Raw genomic sequence first — 19146 nt, forward strand, 5'->3', positions numbered from 1 at the left:
TGGCTGCGCAGTGCCAGGTTCACCAGGAATTGTAAGCATTCTTAATTTTGATTTTCCCTAATGCTAGTAATTTTCCATTACTGTTGTACTTTCAGGTTGGAGATCGGATTGTCAGTATTAATGGGCAACCTTTGGATGGGCTGTCTCATGCAGATGTGGTTAATCTACTAAAGAATGCTTATGGGAGCATTATCCTGCAGGTACGGTGATAAATTGAACATGCAGCTGCATGAGGGTAGATAAATGGCATTCAGGGAAAAAAAAACCCTAAGCATCGCTGGCACGAGGCATCACAGAATTGCAGGGTGCTTGCTGATGGGAATTACACAGAATGAAAGCAAGACATAATTTTCATTCAAAAATTCTTTATTGCCACTCATACAGGCTGTGAGCATGATTATATAAAAGCATAACAAAGAGAACAAAATAACTTGTTGCTACACATGATAAATCAACAAGCTTCCAAGTTGTTTTTTTTTAATTTGAAATTAACTAGGAACAAGAAATTAAGTGTGTGTGTGTGTGCGCGTGCGTGTAGCCAGACTGTGACCAAACTGCCCACAGTGCTAATTTCCTTGTTCTTGAAAGGGGGAGAAGAAAGAAACGTTGGCAGCATTTAGTAAAAATGATAGTATCATCATTAAGACAGTGCTGCCTAGAACTGATTATTCTACAGGTAATGAATAATAACACTCGAGAGAGAGAAAACAGTGTCATCACCACCGCCTTTATATGCTAGCTAAAAGGAAGACATGTTCTGCTCCTTGGATTCTAATTGCTGCTTGCCAGTATATTCATCTTTATTTTTGTGTTTACACAAAGAAATTGGAAAAATGCTTGCCAGAGAGAAATCAAAATACTACTCATTTGCAGAATTATTGTAACTATTGGAAAACAAGTTTAAGATGTACCACTAAAATCTACTCTAATTTTCTTTATCATCACAGCATATTAGATTGGAAAGCATCTTGAGAGATTTTGCATAAACTTTTTGCTTGCATTACAACACAAATGTGACTGTTAAAAAGGGGAGGGGGGAATATAAAAAACCAAGGAAATGAAATTATAATAAACTTAGTTTTAGACTTGCTTATTCCTTGATTTGTCTGTCCGTGAACTGCTGGCCTGGTAAGTGATGAGCCAGTTCCAGAGCAGATGATGTATTTGTGTAGTTCCATTGAAGTCAAAGGAAATACACAGATATACAACAGCTGAGGATTTTCTGTTAAATTATAGTTATCATATTGTTACTAACGTTGAGTAATTTCACTTTTCATGTCAACAGTATTCCCTGAATAGAAAATGAAAGCTTGCTGCAGAACACAAAATTGCTAATCCTGAAAGCTGTAATACGGCGTATTCCACCTCATCATGTATTTAAAAATATTCCTGATGAAGCACACTGTCAGTTGGTCGCTCGCATAAACAAAGAGGTTCTTCTAGAAATGTCTTTGGGTTTGTCAGTTAATGGTTTTACTTCCACATTTTTGCTGTCTAGCTTAAAATGGGCTTAATACTTTTTACAGATGATACAGGTTTATTCTGATAGAGTCTATTTTCCTCTATTAAAAATCTGTTATGTGAAGGTGAGCTGTTATATTTTAATACCGGCAGGGAGCAGTGTCAAAGCCCTGCCGTAAGCATGGTGGTACAGTTACCTTACACGCTAACCACCAGTACTTCTCAATCACCGGACTGCGTTTTTTTTATTAAAACAATCTGAATGGAACAATCCTATCGCTGTGATAATCATGACTGATGTGTCATTAAGTAATTCTATTTATTATCAGGTTAGACCACTTCATGGCAAACCGCTTTGAAAGGTCAGATAATTGCGTTCAGTGGTGTGGAAAGGCTTATTATCAGTACGTCCTGGGAAGGATGGTAAAGGAGTTTGCAAATGCTGTTTGCAAATGGGAGATTAGGGTCTCAGGGGAACAATCATCCCTTTCGGCTGTTTTGATGCTTTGGTTTAATTTAATTTCTTTTCTGCAGGTGTAGTAATGAGATAAGGGGAAGCTTTTTTACAAGGTGGTTGAACTCTGATACGTTCTTACTGCCAACTGAAGATTTTTGAATGTAGATTTATTTTGCCCTCATTTTATTTAACAAATTCTGGCTGGCACTCTTCCTCCTACTGCAACAGGAAGAAAAACTTAATGGTGTCTTTGCTGGCTGAGCCAGGTGCAGCTATCTCATCTGCCGGACCCCTTCATTTAGGGCATCCGAGAACCTGAGTCCTGGGATGCAAAATTTGCATGAGAACTAATCTTCCTTCCTAGAAAATGCTACCACCCTCTTGGCTCCAAGTGATTAGAAAGAGAGGAATACTGTTGTGGAAGAATTGTGAGCGTTCATTTAAAACGGGGGATTTATATAATGGATTTTTTTATTTAGAAAAGATATGTTTCCCTTAAACCATGTTCACATCAAGGAGTGGAAAGAGTACCTGTTAATTTTGATAAAATAAGCCCGTAGATAGCTAGAGGAAATATTGAAAATATACTTACTGGCTATTTCTCACTGTCTCTTGAGCTGAACTCCTGCGCTGTACAGGAAACGTCAAGCAGAGAAGAATATCTCATCAGAAGGAGATGGAGTTAAAGGATAACCACAGCATGTAGTTGTGAGGAAATTGATGCCCTTTCAGCTGTGAATATTTAAAATCCAAAACACTTCTTAGTGGTTTCCTCAAATATTTTCTAGAAAATAGCAAAGAATAGAAAATGAGCACGCAATGAAAGGTTAAAAAGAAAGAAAAAAGCTAGAGTGGGCATTGACACTTTGCGTTTAATGAATCCCACTGGGGCTGCCAGCTACAAGCTTTTATCCTTAAGAGGCTAAACCCCTGTGAACGGCAAACCCTGGATCTCCGCGTGCAAGCAACTGTTTTCTCGAATACGGCCATAGTTGTATTTGTACCTGACCTATACAACATTGATACGGTTGCTTTAAAAAGCCTGCACAAGTTTGCTGCCACACAACCTGTCAAAATGTCGTTAACTCCATTAATTACTGTGTGGTGGTAACTCATGGTGGTTTCAGAATAATACAGGAGCCAGAACTGGGAAGTTTAAGAATCCAGTTTGTTAGATTCATGCTGGAATTTGCAGAAAAGTTGAAACCAAGGATTGATTTCTTCCCTACTCGGCAAACAAACCAATCTGAGGTATTTCAGGGCCTTTGCCCCATAGTCCAACAGACCCTTGGGTCTCTGTATTTTATTACAGGCTAAGATGCTTTCTGTGGGAGACCTCTACTTTCAAGCCCAATGCTGGACACCTTGTTTTGACTCTGAGATGTACCCGTTTCCTTGACAAAGTAACCGCTTTCTCTGGATTATCCAGAAAGACTGTTCTCCTCCGCTCAGCATCTGAGCGATAGTCATGTAAAGGCACGAGAAAGCCTCAGAGCAAAGTTTGCGTTTAACCTCCAGAATCCGTTATTTGAAAGTATTGAATTAGTAGGAAATTTAAGACCGCGGGACTTGTATTCAAATTTGCTTGAAAAAAATATCAACAACTGATTTTCCTAGTGCATCGGCTATTTTCTACATGATTAGCCAAGGTGTCTTTGCTATTAAGTGAACACCCATAGTACTTCATCGTGTCCTTCTGTTTAGGTTGTGGCTGATACCAACATCAGTGCCATTGCTACCCAGCTGGAGAGCATGTCTGCGGGATGCAACCTTAACTCGTCTTCTGAGCATCCTTCTGAAGATCCCGAGTAAGTTTGTACTGAGTTTGCATAACTGAGGTGGATTTCTATGCCCCATGCAAGGGAAAAGCCTAGGCTGGTGAAGGAGGTCTCTCCCATTGCTTTTCTCTGTAATTTTCCATCACCTTTAAAATGGTACCTGTGACCTTCTCCAAGCTGATGATGGACTCGTGTCCATCTTCTCCAGGTGTCAGAAATAGCTTGAGTAAATAAGAACAAAGTGTGTTTCCAAGCACTAGTTCTGGACGTTTTAAAAGTAAATTTATCTGCTTTCTTTTCTGCTTTTGTCACTTCGGGACATGGTTTAGTGGGCATGGTGGTGTTGGGTTAACGGTTGGACTTGACGATCTTGAAGGTCTCTTCCAACCTTAATGATTCTGTGATTCTGTAATGTGTTATGCTGACATGCTAGTTCTGCCCTTGTCTGTTGGCTTCCTTGTTTCAAAGGAGTTATGACTGTAGCAATTTGAAATAATTTGTCACTGGTAGACTAAGGCAAGAGGTGTTAAAAAGACTGGTATCAGAAAGAAAACTTTCAAAACATGTCCCAGAACTAACTTTGTCTTTGAATCTTTTTAGCTTCACAATTGGAAAAACTCTGATTAAGAAATTTTCTACTTACATCATTTCTGTATGGTGATGGAAGTTAGAGATCTAGCTCTCCCACGGCCATGCATCATTCTCCATCGTGTGCTTTTTAGGGCAGCTTATAGCATAGCAGTTACCATTTTGAAATTCATTTGATTTTCATTTTGGTTCATTATATTCGTCATTTTCATTCTTTAATTCATTATATTTATTTTAAGAAGCTGAGATGCAAGTTGCTGCCCTACCTCAGGGGGATTTTAGTATAAAAGTTAAGCTATTTATGCTGCATTTTCTAGTCTCACAATGTGAGATACTGTTTTTATTCCTGCTCTCAAAGGAGAATTGCTTACTTCACAAAAGGATTTGTATTCTCTTTTCCTATCAAAATAGTAAGGAAATTTGAATGTGAAAATATGAAGCAGAATTGGGTAGGCATATGCATTCGTTCTAAAGAAATGGCTCAATATTAGTCATCATAGGCTACACCTTTACAGAAAGGTGGAAGATGCCAAACAGCTTTTGTCCACAGTAATTTTTTCTAAACACGTAGAAATTATTTTTCAAATTTGAGGTGGATATATACATATGAGTGGTCTAAATTCCACCAAAAATCTTCCTTTGCTCAATGTAGACAGTAAAAGCCCCTAAAGAGCAGTTCAGGGTCTAAGCAATGCCAATGAGTGAGGGGCTCTCGGGAGTTACGAGGCACAGGGATGTAGGTCAAATATAGGTTGTTAGAAAACAGATCAAAACGCCTGCAGTAGAGCTGAGACTATAAACACAAGTGTTCCTGACTGCACCCTGTCTCTTAGACTCATTCCTCTGAAGTCATAAAGTAAAATTTTGCTGTGAGGAAATTGTTGCAGTTGCCACTGAGGCAGACTAAGACGACAGCTTGGCCAGTGAGAAAGCAAACTCTCCTTTACGTACGTGCAGCGATGCAGATGAGGGGAGTCTCACTTCTGCATCAGACATAAGTGCTCTTGTTGAGCTCTTATTAAAAATAAGTATTTTCAAAGCAAGGAGTTGAAGTACACTGAACAGTGTTTGAGCTCTGGGCTGCGCAGGAGTGTATATCAGCGCAAGGACAAGAGTCATGGTTCGTGACTGTATGAAAAACTTCTTGACAGATAAATATCTCTGTAAGTGTTCCTTCTGCATAAAGTCCCCAGAGGCAGACATTGCTATTCTAAGTTATATTTATTGTGTTTTCAGAGCACCTCAGCCTAAGATTATTACTTTGGAGAAAGGCTCTGATGGACTGGGATTTAGTATTGTAGGGGGGTATGGAAGTCCCCATGGAGACCTGCCCATTTATGTCAAGACTATATTTGCCAAGGTATCTTTTTTTTTGTTTTCTCCCTTTTTCTGTATTAACTTTAAAAATAAACCTAAGATTTGGCTTGGATAATATGTAGTAGAAAGCAAAATGTACTGCCTAAGTACATCGATGTGAGCAAGTGGCCCCAGAACTCACAGCCGCTTTCTCAGTTTATATTTCACGTTACTGATGGCTGAAACAAGATGCTTTATCTCAGCAAAATTGCTCCATGTACTTGGGAAATTTAGTTTTATACGCTAAAATATTTATAAGGCAGATTTATATCTGCAAACCTCAAAGTGCCTTCCAAGAGATATGGAGGCATCACTTTTCCCACTGTACAGGAGAGGAGATAGTTGCAGAGATGCTGTATCTTTGTGGCTGAGCTTCAGCTGCAAAACCAGCAATAATGTCCTGTGCTCAGTCACCTCAATGAGAAAAAATACCGAAAGACAAAAACGCCATACCTTGTGGCTTGGTGAGGAACCAGCTTACACATTGGTCCTGGCTTTAGTTATTCTCCCTTGCTTCCAGCTTCTCTCTCATGCCTCTCGGTGAGTACTCCGCTCCTATGTGCGGGAGCCGCTCACGGCTGTCTCGGCCCATCTCTGACCCCAACCCCAAGTGTCAGAGGGGGACTTGGGGGTCCCAGCCAGGTGCAGCAGTGGCTCTGGTGACCGAGGCTGAGGACAAAACACAGTAGAGCACGGCCTCGAGGCAGATGGACCCAGAATGGCCACTGGTGCAGAGGGAGAAGTGCCCCTCTTCCCACCCATCCCCTGCTGGCAGTGTGCTCAACATGGGCCAGCAAGATGGCATGGCCACCTGAAGGGATTTCTGGAAATGGGGGGATAGGGGGGTGGAGAAAAACGGTGGAAATTAGGAATACTTTACATAAAGTAACCTCGAAGTCAGTCACGCACAGTTTTTTGTCCTGTGCCTATTTGCTGTCAGTCATGTCAGCGCTTCTGGCAGGGTAGATGACATAATTAAGAAAACCTCATCTGAAAGTGGAGAAGTCATGTCTCCTCTGCTTCTGCAATTCTGGGGCTCAAGCCACAAGTATCTAGTCTTTTACAGTGTTCAGTTATTGACATGGAAAGATGCTGTGTCTTTAAACAGATGCTTAGATTTACGAGTTTCTAGATGTGAGCACAGCTGAGAAACCTTAAATCGAAGCTGGAATACACTGCAGTCACTGGTCGTGGAGGAGAAGCGGACACCACGAGCCAACCTCAGGGCAGGGCAGGGCTCGGCTCAGGATTTAGATAAAAGAGCTGCACTGAGGCCTCTGGAGGAGAACAGCCATTTCTCAAGCTTTGTGGGAGCTTCTCAGAACCTTCAATGGAGCCCAGCTCCATCCAGGGCCTGGGGCAGTGCCCAGGCTGTTCTGCTGCCTGAGCTCTGCGTCCCTCTCCCTCCCCGCATTTTAACCTGTTTCTCAGTGCTAGGAGCGGAGTACAGCTCAATGCTCCTTTATCAAGCCTCCCCATAATCACAAAAGCCAGAACCAGTCTTTACACTGCAGTTTTTTCAGTGATGAGCCGATTCTCTTCTTCCCGGGGGATCATCACCCGCCCATGCTGCCCCGGACCTTACAGGGTTGGGTAAGCGGGGCGAGCGATGGGCAATGGTTGAAGCGCTCAGGGAGACTTCAGCACTGTCATTTCCCGTGTTCCCCACCCAGTGACGGTGGGCTTTCCAGTGCATCCCTCCTCATTTCATCCATCAACATTGTGAGAGACGGGAGGGCTCCATGCTACCAGCCGCTAACGAATCGCTTTGCCGTTTGCAGGGAGCAGCTGCGGACGACGGCAGACTGAAGCGTGGCGATCAGATTTTAGCAGTTAATGGGGAAGCTTTGGAAGGTGTTACCCATGAGCAAGCTGTAGCTATTCTGAAGCGCCAGAAAGGAACTGTAACATTAACGGTGTTATCGTGAATGTCATTGTGCTTGCGGAGATAAATACAATTATTTTAGAACATCAGTAGAGCTGTAATAATACTGTTCAGCCCTGAGCGAGATGGAAAGCAAACCCTGGCAAAAATGAATCAGTATTCACCACTTTGCCAGAAAGGGTAGTGTGCATCTCGAGCTTCATTTAGCCTTCCACATATATCAGCCTTTCTCCTCACCCTCCCCTATTTCTGGTAGCTTTTGAGGTTTCTCTGGACAAGTTTAATTAAGAAACTTCAAAGAACAATATCCATTTAACTTTCTTTATACATCGGTTTATCCCCACTAATCTGAACCCCAGTTACAACTGCTGAACCTGGAATCAGTTCGCACACAAAAGAGAATTTAGATCATCAACTGATCTCATCTGATGAGCAAAAATAAATGCCGAGTGACTTGTCATCTCACTCATGATTTACTTATGCTAATTGTCCTTTCAAGTATGCCAGAAAACATTAGCAATGTAATTAAATTACCACTGTTCCAAATGATGAAATATCAAATTCTCCTCTGGGAAATTATTTGTGCTCGGCACAGTAAGTCTGATAGTCAAATGTGAACTTCTCATGTTTATCTCTTTGGGTAGGTCTATGGAAGTTAGTCAGAGGTAATTACTGTGATGTGTCAATTTGCAGCCTTTAGCATGAAAAATAAACTAGAGGAGAGGGAAATTTATTTTTTTTTAGGCTTTTAAATGTTTGAGCCTTTTCAGATATTTAGGCAGCGTGAACAACAACCTATCTCGTTCTATTCTAATTATGTTTTTAAAGAAGAAGAAATGTGCTGATATATGCCAGGCATGTTGCATACAAAGGCAGTTGTTGTTGTGCCAAGTTGCAGCATAATTGTTCATCCTGAAACTTTAATGAAGACAAAAGTTTGCTTCGGCAACGTGATCCTGTAATTCGAGTGATGATGGTGAGCAGTCCCTCTGCACGTTGTCTTTAAGGATAGATGACGTTAATCCAAACCAGCAAACCGTTTTACATTTCCAAGCGTCTCCCCAGGATCAGATAGTGCAGGAAGAGACTTTCACGGATCACAGAGGATGCTTCTCCCTCGGGGCTGCCAGAGTTCAATTTTGGATAATACCAGGCAGTGCTGAGATGGTAGCCGCAGAAAACTGCTGCGGCGGTTTAAGCCTATGTCCTCCCGGGACTGGCAGCCCTGCCCGTCCTCCCCAGGGCGGAGCATGCAGAAGGGGGTTTCTCAGCCCCCTCCGGCGAGTCGGACGGCTCAGTTGAAGCAACCGATTATTTTTTTTGGTTTAAGCTAAGCCAGACGAGAGCGTGCTGAAGGCCACGAGGAGCCTTCCCAAGGCTGTCCCGCTCTGCATGGTGGAGGTGGGGTGCGGGGTTGTTCAGCCAAAAGTTAGCAACTTCGTTACGTGTCGCAGCTATTCCTGCAGTGGTTATATGACCGTAGCCTTAGTGATTTAGTAAATTAATTTGGCAGGCAGATTAATGGCAATGCAAGTCATTGTGGTTTAATCTTCCTATCCGTAGGAACAGTAGGGTTTTAGAGGATGCAGCCCAGTCTGATTTGGACTATTTGGTATAATTTATAGCAATGATGTAGCTGGGAGAAATGAAGGGGGGGTGCTGTCAAAATTGACTACTTGTTTTATGTGAAAAATGCCTAGGATTAAATGGAAAGAAGACTCAAAATCTGTAGTATAACTGAGTAGTGCAGGGTTTGTGTTAAAGGTGCTGTTGTTCAGTATGTTTTAGCTAGAGCGGCTATTCCCCCATTTTACATAAAAGCACAGGTGCTGAAGCGAGATGAACTACACTGAAACAAGAAAGCTGTGATTAGCTCTTTTTGAAACGGTTTTCCTTATTTCATTGAAAAGTTTTCTTTAACTTTAGGTAATCACCAAGTGCATTTAGCCTGCTGGACCCATTAGTGGGTATTCGTTAGCAGTGCCTGGAAGAGACTTCACGTTTTCAGTGGATTCCTACTGAGTTGCCAGGTGACGTGTTAGTGGAACCTTGATTGTAGACGCACAGAAATATGTCCAGATGTAGCAAATTGGAGAATTTTTAACAAACTGCCTTTGGTTGCAAAAGTATCCAAGGTATGCAGAAGTTAAAGGTGGGTAGGTGAAATGGGAAGAGGTGCCCCCAGAAATAGTGTATGGAATTTATAAACACAAGGTAATGATTCCTCTGTCTGATTATGTTTTTATAACCATTGCGTTCCTACTTCAAGATGTTGCCGCATTTAATCTATGAAGTTTTACACAGCTATTTATTAGCTTATTATGCACATACTGTTCATATACATAAAGAATAGAATTTATGGGCTGAGATATTTTTCACTTCTCGTTGCTCAGAATGAGAGAGAACGTTTTCTGCTTCTTGTAATTTGCACTTTGCGTGTTGAATCTATTACTGCCAAAAATTATATTGCAACTAATTGATAAACCAGTGACCATGCGGAGAAGCGTGTGCTGTGTGTACAGGACCAAGTTAGATAATTAAATTTGCATTACGCTTGTCTGGGTTGAGGTGTTCTGGTTTCTTTAAAACTTTATTTCTGTGCAAGGGAAAAAGCAATTAAACCTCCTGATTGTGTATGTTTATGTATATCAGTAAAATGAGACATTTTATGACTTCAAAGATTCTAAATAAAGCTCAGTTACATAAGTAGTTGTGCCTTTTTTTCCTTTTTTTTTTTTTTTTTTTTTTTTAATTTAAGTCACTGTTAAAATCTATTGCGTGAGATGTTTTTGTTTGCTGTTCCAAGCCGGGCTCGTGATTGCCCTTCTCAGGGAGCAGGAGCGGCAGTCACTGTGGGAGAGACGGAAGGCTGTGGTGACAGCCAGCCGAGACTCTCCATCCAGGTGGCAGGATTGGTCCTGAGTGAGACGCTCGCAGGGAGCCATCCCGTGCCCGTCTGCCCTCCTTAGGAAAGCTACAGCCACCCAGGTTAGGGTGGCCCCAGCCTGGTAAGTAGTTTTTAATCAGGGGAACGCCAGCAGAAACGGCTTGGTTGAGAGACCAAGGATCTGGTACAGTCAGCAAAACCGGGGGATGAAGATGAAGGAGCCGAGTGATCATTATTGTGCCCAGAGGGATCAAAAGCAACACGAAGGATGCTTGTAGCAGGAGCATCTATACCATAGGCATCTCGCAACCCTTCGGAGGTGCTGCTCGCCACCATTTCAACTCATGTACCAGTGGGAAGGGTTCTCCTGCCTTGGTTTGAGGACTCCGCTGCCAGAGCCTTTTCTTTCATAAGGGCCACGTGCTGTTCACAGTCCCTCCATCAGCTTCCTTGCCTGGAGCGATGGGGAATAATCTGCAGTTTGCAGTGGCACCATCAAGGACATCCTTGACATCACCAGGAGCCATGGTACAGCTGTTGGCATTTCTTGGCTAACTCTGCAAAGAAAAGGGCAAGTTAGGCCTATGTTTAGACTTCTTCCAAGGCTGGGATTGAGGTGCTGTCAGTTTTTGTGTCCTCCCCACCATGTGAGCTTGCCAGGGAACAAAGTCTGTCCAGGCGTGATCCCCGCTGCCAAGCACTGAGCTTCGGAAGCGCCTGCCGGGTGCAGCCTGGGACGGTGCTCGGGCAGCGACGTGAGGGTGGGCTGGTGCGGACAGCAGGTCAGCCCGGAGGGATGAGGGGACTGTCACTTTGCACTGCTGCGTAAGGAATCGTGGTAATGCCTCCGAATTCCCTATAATTAATCAAATGGCGATTACCACCCTGGAAGCATGATATATAGAGAGCCTGTGGAGGTAATATGATTATGCTGAGATGGAGCAGTTAATGTACCTTCGCCTGAAAGGACTGGAATGAATTAATTTAACGTTACACATGTATAAAACATTAGTTTTTACAGTTGTGCTGAGCATTGATATATAATTCCATTATCATCTTTCTCCACGGTTTCACACTTCTACATCCATAATTTAGCTGTATTTACATTCTGGTTAACACTGTCACGGTTATTGTCTTTCCTTTTAGCAGCGATGGACATGTTGTTCTCCAACACGCACAATCCTGCGATAGCCGGACCTTTTAGGATGGCAACAAATCAGAGATCCATGGTTGCAGCATCCCAAACAGGGAAGGAGCAAGGATCACCTCGACTTTACCTCCAGCCTTGTCCAGGCGGGCTCCGAGGTCTCTGCTGCTTTAGCAAGTCTGCTGGGGTTGAAGCAGAGTTTATTCCCAATTCCTACACAACAAGGAAAATATGCACTGGCCGCATAAAAACCTCTTTATTCTGGATAGTGCAGCCCCTGCTGTAGGTGCTGTGTTTCTGTAACTGCTTGGTTAAAATTAAAAATGACGTCCTAATCAAAGTAACTGTACCAGTTAAAGCCATATTGACACGGGTTCCCACCGGCGAGCTGCCACAAGGAGGAGGTAAACCAAAAGAGAAGAGGTCCTCAAAGGTCTTGGCTTTCCTGAAGAAAATGTACTGCTGGGGAGAGTTACTTCTTTGCATTTTGAATGGAAACGGGCTCTTCTGTCTCAAAAAGCCCTTTCTTGGCTTTTTTTTTTTCTTTTCTCCTTTTTTAGCCCTTTGATGTGCAAGTATGATGGGCCATCTGTAGAAAATAAAAAATGTAGAGGACGGGTTTCTCCTGGCACTCCGGGAGCTCATTTGCTACAGGTTCTGGCTTATTTGTGTGCAGCAGAAAAGGAGCTGCGAATAAATTCCCTTCAATAGCAATACACTCTCCTTCCCTCCTTTCCCCTCTCTGCCAGTCGGCTTTTTTACAGACTTGTTTCCATTCAAAGAAAAAGGACACTGGACGCTTGCGTGCAACACTGCTCCTAAAATGCAAACTCAGCAGAAATCTCTCTGCAGATGGGAGACTGCAAGAGCGTAACGCCGCGCCCGGGAACTCCCACGAGACAACTGCGAGGACCGATGGCCCGATGCGCTTGCCGAAAGCTGTGCGCAGCCCCCCCGGGGCCGAGCTGTGCCCCAGCGGTACCTCCGTCCTCCCATCACAGCTCTCGAGGCTCAACGCTGCGCCGGAGCCCCACTTGAGATGGTGTTTTGCAGCACAGGCATGACAAAAGTCACTTCTTGGCAGGGACATTGTTTGCTCCAAGCGGCGTTTGGGCTTGAAGCCCCCACTGCAGGTGACCCCCTTGTTGCCGTTGCCAGCGGTCCCTGCCCCGGTTTCTCTGCAGGATTTCTGCCCGGCAGAAAGGGACCTGGGGGTGCTGGCTGACAGCCGGCTGAACATGAGCCAGCAGTGTGCCCAGGTGGCCAAGAAGGCCAACAGCGTCCTGGCCTGTATCAGGAATAGTGTGGCCAGCAGGAGCAGGGCAGGGATCGTGCCCCTTTACTGGGCACTGGTGAGGCCGCACCTCGAATCCTGTGTTCAGTGTTGGGCCCCTCACTACAAGAAGGACGGTGAGGTGCTGGAGCGTGTCCAGAGAAGGGCAACGGAGCTGGTGAGGGGTCTGGAGCACAAGTCTGATGAGGAGCGGCTGAGGGAACTGGGGGTGTTCAATCTGGAGAAGAGGAGGCTGAGGGGAGCCCTCATCGCTCTCTACAACTACCTGAAAGGGGGTTGTGGCGAGGTGGGTGTTGGTCTCTACTTCCAAGTAACTAGTGATAGGATGAGAGGAAATGGCCTCAAGTTGCACCAGGGGAGGTTTAGACTGGATATGAGGAAAAATTTCTTTACTGAGAGAGTGGTCAAGCACTGGAACAGGCTGCCCAGGGAGGTGGTGGAGTCACCATCACTGGAAGTGTTCAAAAAATGTGTGGATGTGGCACTTCGGGACATGGTTTAGTGGGCGTGGTAGTGTTGGGTTGATGGTTGGACTTGATGGTCTTAGAGGTCTTTTCCAACCTTAATGATTCTGTGATTTTTTTCTTGAGGCTATACTGGCCTGGCGCCTGCAGCTGCTCGCTGGAAAGCAACTTCAGCCAGTGAGAAGTGCATGTGGGATCGTGGCCATCAGAGACAGGTTTGATCTCTGAGTTGGGTGCTTTAAAACTGCTCCTGGCAGAGGAGTGGGAATCGGTGTGCAACCCCTGGTGCTCACAGAAACCTGTTAACTTGCTGCATTGCAGGGGGGCAGATAAAACCGGACAAATTATTACGACGTGTGCAAACATTTTAAAAATACTGCTGTTTTTTTAAAATCGGGGAGTGTAGTAGCAAACTGGGAGGGTTGTCGTCTATGGTGGTGTTACCCTGTGCAGGCTTAAGCGTGAGCTGTTGCTGGCTGCATGTTGTTTAACCCCCTCTGCGCCAGATTTTCCCCTTGCCGACTGCGTGTGCTGGGGGTACGTGGTCGAAGGTCTTTGGGTGATGCCTGGGTTTGGGTGGCGTGCTGGCAGCTGGTCCTCACCTCCTCCGTGGCTGGAGCCCACCCTGCCAGAGTTTTGAAAACGTTCTTGCCTTCCAGACCCAGGGCCGAGAGCCTTTGCTTCATTTATCACGTTTCCCCCATCTTTCTCAAAACGGGACTTATAAAGCCTTACATGGAAACATCTGCCCTGGAAAACATCACATTCTCTGTGCCGGTTTTTAAACATTAACAAATGACTTGGTCCCTTTGTTGCCCTCCTTTTCACCGCACCAGCAGCGTGCGCAGGAGGCGGCGCGTTCTGTGGGCACGGCTGCCATCGGCTGATGGGTGGCCCCGGCGCGGGAGCAGGGGATGTCCCCAGGACAGGGACCAGGCGCGTCCTCACCTCACAGACGGCAGCCAGGCAAAGCTGCGCAGGGCCCAGCGCTCCCACCGCTTTTTCTGCTGAAATGGCACTAGATGGAGCAGTTGACAAAATATTGTATTTCTGCTGCCTTCAGCCCGGGCCTTGCCCTGCTGGAGGGGCTGCCCCGAGGGATGCTCCGAGGATGCTCCATCTCTCAGCCCGGACCGGGCAAAGCAAACTCCCAAACCTCTGAGCTGGCTTTTCCCCTGCGCAAAGGAGGCGAGACCTGGGTACCACAAGGAGAGATTTCTAGGAAATGAAATCACAGCCTGTCTCAGCCCTGCTGAAAACTGCCCTACACCTGGCAAAAGCGGGGCCGAGCAGCCCCTCCACGCTGAGCCGCGGGTCGGGACAGGGAGTCAAGGACAGCTCGGCCCCGCAGACCCCAAAGCTGAGATGCTGTTGACGTGCCCGCCACGCTGACCCTGGGGCAGGTCGTTCCCCTGCGGCAAATAAACCTGCCCTTGCCACCGAGACCTTCGTCTCTTCTAAGAATACTGAATTCTGCTGATTAGTTGCTGAGCTGACACCGTCCAACCGCTGCTGGGGCAGTTTCTGGGTAATAAACCAAAAGGTGCTGATTTTCTCTGTCACCGCACGGACAAGACTTGGGGAGGAAAGCGGAAAGCGGCATTTATTGTGTTTTGTCCCCTGTGCTTTGACTCGGACCCCAGAAAGCTGCCGGTCATTGGTTTTGCTTCCCCACCAGCGCTCAGCCCGCAGAGACTCGTCCCAGCACCCAGTCGTCGCCCCATGGGGGGAGGCAGCGGGCACGTCCTCACCGCCGGCGAGCGGCCTGCTGATTTCATCAGCCGCGGAGGTTGTGTTCAGCAGTCGCGCGGGGCTCTGCGTGCGCGACGGGCTCGAGGTGGTCTGCTCGCTCCTCGTGCTTCGAACGTGGCCACGGGCCCATTTCAGAGGCCGAGGGCCCGTCCCTCACCCTGCTCTCCTCGTGCCCTCGTCCCCCAGGGCTCCTGGAGGGAGCGGGGTCCTGCCCGGTGCCACAGGCTGAGCATTCCTGGTATCTACCGTGCAGGAAATGAGCCAACCTTTAACAAGATCTAACCTTTAACAAGAGCTAACCGCAATATTTAAAGTAGCCTGGACAGCGTTAGCAAATTACTGCAATTATTTCATCCCCTTTTCTCTACTGTACGGCCTCCAGCCGCCGCCGAGGAACCGCCTGCATCCCTGCAGCAGGGCCGGAGCCTGCTTTGCCGTTTCTCTCCCAGCCGGAGGCCCGCTGCCCCTCATGCCGGTCCCGGGATGTTTTCACCACCCCGCAGCCGCTGAGCACAAGGCAGCCTTTTGTCCGGGCCTGCCGGATCACAGGGACCGCACATTTCGCCACGGACCGGGCGTTTTCATTCCTCGCATAACTTACGGCTGATGTCAGGACGGCGTGGGGGCGGCCGCAGGGCCCTCCTGCTCCGGGCAGCACGGCGTGGCCGCGGCTCCCCGTGTTCCCTCCCAAAGCGTCTGGATGTTGCCTTCCATCCCTGGTGCCCCCAGGGGGGCGTCGCTCCTGCGCCTTGGCAGCTCGCAAGCGGTGGCAGGAACAATTTGGGATCATCTGGTTTTCGGCAAGGAGAGGGGAAGCCACCGGCTGTTTCTTTTGCGTGTTGTATCCGGTGTGGGCATCGACACCCGGCCGCGCGCAGAAGTCCGCCGGCCGGGGTGAGAGGGTCTCACGAGGCTCTGGCCGGGTCCCACGTCCGCGAGGCTGGCTGGGGTGCAAAGCGGTGCCCTGCGGGGACGGGCGCAGCCCCAGGGGGGCCAGGGGCTCCGCTCCCCCGGGGGTCCGTGCCCCAGCGCAGCCCCTGCACGGTCATGCGCCGTGTGGTCGCACAGTTGCTACACCGTTGGCTTTTGCCATGAAGCTGGAGCCTGCCAGTTGCGGATGAGGTCTCCAGGCACGGGGCTCAGAACCTTGGAACAGTTTGGGTTGGAAGGCACCTTTTAAGGCCATCTAGTCCAACCCCCTGCCATTTTTTTGGTGTTCAAAAAACGTGTGGACGTGGCACTTCGGGACATGGTTTAGTGGGCGTGGTGGTGTTGGGTTGATCGTTGGACTTGATGGTCTTAGAAGTCTTTTCTAACCTTAATAATTCTGTGATCTTCAACCAGATCAGGTTGCTCAGCGCCCTGTCCAGCCTGACCTGGAATGTTTCCAGGCATCCAGGGTCCCCTTCTCCCCAGGATGGACCTTGGCTGTTGTTTCTCTGGCATCTTCCCTTTGGCACCGCCGACCCACCTTTCCATCCCTGTTGCACCACCAAAGCGCTCGGTGTCCAGCGTCACGGACACCCGACAGGCTCACGTGCACGTGGGTGAGAGGATGACGTCTGGGTGGTGGAGGGCTTTCTCCGAAGGTTATCGGTAAATTAGAGGGGGAAAACCAGCTAATCACTGCAAGTCACCCCGTTTTCAGTCCCAGTATGGGTGCTGAGGGCTACGCAGAGTGACGTGGTTCCCCATGGCCGTGGAGGTGCTTCGGATGAGATAGTCGAGTCCCTGCTCCCCTCCTTGCAGCAAAAGAAAGGGATACACTAGAAATGGCCATAAGGAGAGTGGAAAAATCATGTTCAGCTGAGTTTCTCATTGCTCTTTCCCTTCATAGCTAATCAACTCCTAGATGGTGGTCTGTAAAGATCATTAGATGAATTTCTTTTCTTGCTGTGACTTAATTGTCTCCATTTGTATTGTACAGCGCTCGCACTGGGGATGTATTTTTGCTTGCCTATATTTAGTTTGATCTCTACCATGATATTGAAATATATAAATTAAGGCTGGCTCTTGGGCTCTTTGTGGCACCGAGGTCCTGCAGATGATTTTCTATCGGTTTTGTGCAATCTGGTACTTCGCCAGCATGGTGCTGGGCACTGGGAGATGCTGAGGGCAGCGTCAAACCATCCACGGTCCCTCGGGGTCCACATGAGCGGAGGAGCTGCTCCGGGGGGTCACCCTGTGGGAGCTGCTCCTCCCTGGGGAGATGGTTCGAGGGGAAAAGAGGAAATATGAGGCAAAGGAATGAAAATAAACATTCTGGGGATGTAGTTAACCAGCCTGGGCTGCAGGGATGGGAACACAGGGGAAAGGGGGATGTGAGGGAAGGCAGCAAAGTCTGTGCTTCCTCGCTGCAGAGCTGCAGCACGCCCCCAAAATAACGTGCCCTGTCCCCAAATTGCACTATGGTGAGCTCGATATCCCGAGGGGTCCCGCAGGCAGGAGGAGGCAGGCGCTTCCCAAAGCCACCCTGATCCTCAGCAGAAAATCTCCCACATTTATTATGTTGAAGCCAGAAAGTTCACCTCCCTCTGGGAAGCAGCGAGAGTCAGAGCGAAATTCCTCTCCGCAAGCACGGTTCCAGAGCTGTTGGGAAAAAAACTCGGTGAAAATTGTCACAAAATGGTATTATGGCTCTTTTTGTTTGCGGCTGGGGCCTGGCGGGGATGGTGCTCACGCTGGCTCTGGGTGCTCAGCGCCCAGGAACGCAAATCACGGCGATTCCTGCAAAAAAGCCACCCCACCCCACCGTGTCTGTGCAGAGATCCGGGGCCCCAGGACCTCCCTCCCAGGGGGTCACTGGTCTGAAGAAACGCCTCGAAAATGACGTATGTGCAGCCACCGTGGGCTGTCGTCCTTCACCCTGTTGCTTTTAGGGGTCTGTCTGTCCGTCAGAGCATCCCTGCTGCCTCGCGCCAGGAGTGCGCCGCGGCCGCAGGGACAGGCACGGGAGCAAACGCAGGTAAAGGTTTAACTTGAGTTTATTTATACATAAAGGAGGTAACTGTGTTTTGGGGTAGAGTTAAAAAAAAAAAGGTGGATAGACATTTGAGATATAGTGAGTGCTTCTGACTGAAAACATGAAATACGAAGGGGAAAAGGCAGGTCAAGAGAGACTTCATCATGATGTGAATTGACTTAGAAGCAACCCAAGTAGTCCAGGATTAACTTCTGCTTAGTAACAAAAAAAGAAAAGGAATTAGCTAACTAGGGAGATTTGCTTTTAGTGATGGCAAGTAGATCTGGGTTTACCACGTTGTACTGTGCACCGGCTCAACTGGTGATGGCGTCCAGGTCCACCAAAGCCTACGGAGAGCATCCACTGCGTCCTGATGCAACACAGCCTCGTGACATGGCATTTCCCAGTACACAGTGACCCAACGACAGCGTGAAGATGTTTGGAAAAGTGAGGCCTGAGCCCTCCCTTTTCTTCGTCAGCGGCAGAGGGATTTAAGAAAAAAAAAAACCTGCCCTATGTATGATTCGAGGTGATGTTGGACCGACCCTGCGGGTGCCCCGTGGCGGGGGAGGCTCTGGCACCAGCCGACTCCGGCGGCTAAATCATGGCTTTACGTGGGAGTAGTCTGGGCATCTGAAAGTTGAGCACAAGGGAAAGAGGAGAGCAGATGCTTGCCCAAAAGGCATCTGTCAGCAAAGTCGCTCCACGAAACTCTTGGACGACATTAACACATCCTGGGACGGGAATCTGTTGTGATCTTCTCGCGCCGTGCTCGAGAGAACCTGATCCGCCCGGGGTGCCTGAGCATCGTACGTGCTGATGCACAGTGCGTGTCAATGGGCTACGCTTCCCCGTTAGCTCAAACGTAATTAGGAAAAATAAGAGCCATATGGTAATTCCAAATAGAGGCAAAACAATGTCTGTGTGTTTGGGTCTGGTATACTCAAATATTTTCCTAGAGCATTAATTTTTAATTCTTACATCAGGCCCACATAAGCAAACATAAATAGGATTTTATACTTCACATAATCCAGCTAGCTTGTGTTTGTTGTTACATATACTCAATAATCACTGCCTGCCACTACCTACAGAAGAGCTAATAATAAATATTAGGA

General features: G+C 47.3%; 1 protein-coding gene across 1 annotated transcript in view; it reads left to right on the forward strand.

The window, feature by feature from the left end:
* Window positions 1-7568, forward strand: part of PATJ (PATJ crumbs cell polarity complex component) — a gene marked incomplete at its 3' end in the record, with an annotated part of 149747 nt that extends 142179 nt beyond the window's left edge. The window contains exons 41-44 of the mRNA XM_082002835.1: window positions 96-200; window positions 3623-3726; window positions 5521-5644; window positions 7422-7568. Coding sequence (XP_081858961.1) covers window positions 96-200; window positions 3623-3726; window positions 5521-5644; window positions 7422-7568 — 480 coding nt within the window. The remainder of the gene's footprint in view (window positions 1-95; window positions 201-3622; window positions 3727-5520; window positions 5645-7421) is intronic.
* Window positions 7569-19146: the final 11578 nt, after the last annotated feature.

Source organism: Phaethon aethereus (assembly GCF_964289735.1).
Source record: "Phaethon aethereus genome assembly, chromosome: 8".
Lineage (NCBI taxonomy): Eukaryota > Metazoa > Chordata > Aves > Phaethontiformes > Phaethontidae > Phaethon > Phaethon aethereus.